The 2,487-nt window shown below is 46.1% G+C and overlaps 1 protein-coding gene across 1 annotated transcript in view; it reads left to right on the forward strand.

The window, feature by feature from the left end:
• The window catches only part of LOC106810375 (glutamate dehydrogenase, mitochondrial-like), a 35,616-nt gene that overhangs the window by 7,837 nt on the left and 25,292 nt on the right, over window positions 1-2,487 (forward strand). Inside the window, exon 3 of the mRNA XM_014813695.1 lies at window positions 131-360. Coding sequence (XP_014669181.1) covers window positions 131-360 — 230 coding nt within the window. The remainder of the gene's footprint in view (window positions 1-130; window positions 361-2,487) is intronic.

A 2,487-nucleotide genomic window follows, 5' to 3' on the forward strand; every position in this document is an offset into this window, starting at 1 on the left:
CGGGGGAGTATCACATCATCCCATAGCATGCCATGCCATATCATGTCATGCAATATCATACCATATCATGCCATACAGCCGTGGCCGGGCGTGCGGTGGAGCATGACATCACGTCGTCATCGTGTCGCAGGTTCTACGACAAGGCGGCGGACGCGCTGGAGGACACGCTCGTCGCTGAGTATGCCGGACCGAAGTCGGACGACGAGAAGCGCAAGCACGTGATCGGCATCCTGAAGACGATTAAGCCCGCGCATCACACCATCTCCATCTCGTTCCCGATCAAGCGCGATAACGGCGAGATCGAGATGATCGACGGATGGAGGGCGCAGCACAGCCAGCATCTCACGCCGTGCAAGGGAGGTGCGTATATGACGGAGAGATAAATGCGCGCACACGTACGTGGCGCACATGCACGTGGCGTTTTTCCCGGTACGTTGTGCTGGAATCCCCATGTTTGTACCAAGTACCGCACATCTAACAGCACAGGCTGGAATCCTTGTACCTACTACAATACACTTAATTGCCCCAAAGATATACCGGTGTGCTCAACTTGAAATGTCCATTTGACATTTCCTTGTCTATTTCGATGATTATTTGTGCAAGAGAGATGTATAACAACACTGGGTTTACACACTGTTATAGCCAGAAAGTTGGAAAGTTGGTAAACCTTTGAGCTTGCCTCTAAATTTTTATGCATTCGTTGCAGTGCAGGTTTTGACTGTTTCACTCGGCACCAAACGCATGTAAGCGTGCATTAAAATCAACATAGAAACTGTGGTGATATAACACACACCCCTTGCATGCTGTACTCCAATTGGTTGAATCCAACAGTTGAGCAGTTCGCTGACTAAAAGAAATCTGAACTTGTTCTATGATCTCAACCAGTTGGAGTTAATCAACCTTATTCTAACAACTTTAGAAATGAGTTATTTTATGGTAGGACCAGGGATCCGCTTAGGATTAGGCTTAGGGCCATGCACCAGCCTGTGAAGAGCTCTAGATGAAGGAAATTCCAGTTGAAACGCATAGGGGAACATGTTATGATGTATCATGTACTGGTTACTGGTGTAGCAGCTGGGAAAAAGCACTCCTGTTGTTGTAGGTCGTTGTGAAATGGTCGTGCAGCGATATATGCCCTACCGACCCCGTCCGCCTCCAGCATAAAATTTATGAAGCTTTTAGAATAGTTGGAGGACAAATAACTTATCCTTAATTCTTGGATAGGTCTAACAACTGCAGCCTCCATCGCTCCATATTATGGTTGTAACTTGGCGTTATGATTGCATCGTGGCGTGATTGAGGGTATGTAATAGTGCGACTGCTAGCTCTTGACGTATGCTTATTGCAAATGCTTATTGTTGACCTTGACCAGTTGTGGAAAGCAAATAGTCTGGCTGAGTGCAACACTGATATAGTTCTAGAGCTATGCATAGCAGTGAGCCAGTGCATCTCTCATGTCCTGACCCAAGCTATTTCTTCACTGCCAGCTGAGTGCACTATGCGAGTGTGAGAAAAATATCCAGCGTGGTACATGACCTACAGGCTGGCTATGAAGCTATCTGATGCTGTCTGTACTGTGGGTCAGGTTATAGTAGAAGTGCTATGAGTGAGCTTATACTTGTGCGGGAAATCTAATATATATTTGAGTTCGTATGTATCTATGTATCTATGTATGTATGTATGTATGTATGTATGTATGTATCTTCCCTATAGGCGGCCAAACCGCCCAAGCGATGTTGATGCAATTTTCACAGGGCCATCTCTTATACCCGGGGAGTGTTCCTAGCTGAAAAAAACCTGCCAAACCGTCAAACTCGCCGAAAAATCCGTGAAAACCCTCTCAATTCGTGAATCTTCACACAATGTCAGCACTGACTGTACAGTGCTGCCACACAGAGAAAAATCGATCACTCATTCCATCAGCTGCTGGTATTGTGAAACCGAAACCGAGCACCGAGCTAAAACAGAGCACAGCCAGTTCAGAGGTTACGACTGCATTGTTTATCAACAGGCTTTGAAATGAGAAGCGCAACCCATTCGTACATGCTGTTACGTGCCGTACGTGCCATACGTGCATGCCGTACGTGGGGAGCTCAACAGTTCGAGACGCCAGGAATCTTTACATATTTCCACCAGAGAATAACACGAAAAACATTGTTTATCAAGAGGTTTTCAAATGAAAAGTGCAACCCATTCGTAAATGCTGTTACATGCCGTACGTGCCATACGTGCATGCCGTACGTGGGGAGCTCAACAGTTCGAGACGCCAGGAATCTTTACATATTTCCACCAGAGAATAACACGAAAAACATTGTTTATCAAGAGGTTTTCAAATGAAAAATGCAACCCATTAACTGGCTGTGCTCTGTTTTAGCTCGGTGCTCGGTTTCGGTTTCACAATACCAGCAGCTGATGGAATGAGTGATCGATTTTTCTCTGTGTGGCAGCACTGTGCAGCCAGTGCTGACATTGTGTGAAGATTCACGA

This window comes from Priapulus caudatus, unplaced genomic scaffold (genome assembly GCF_000485595.1).
Source record: "Priapulus caudatus unplaced genomic scaffold, Priapulus_caudatus-5.0.1 Scaffold436, whole genome shotgun sequence".
Lineage (NCBI taxonomy): Eukaryota > Metazoa > Priapulida > Priapulimorpha > Priapulimorphida > Priapulidae > Priapulus > Priapulus caudatus.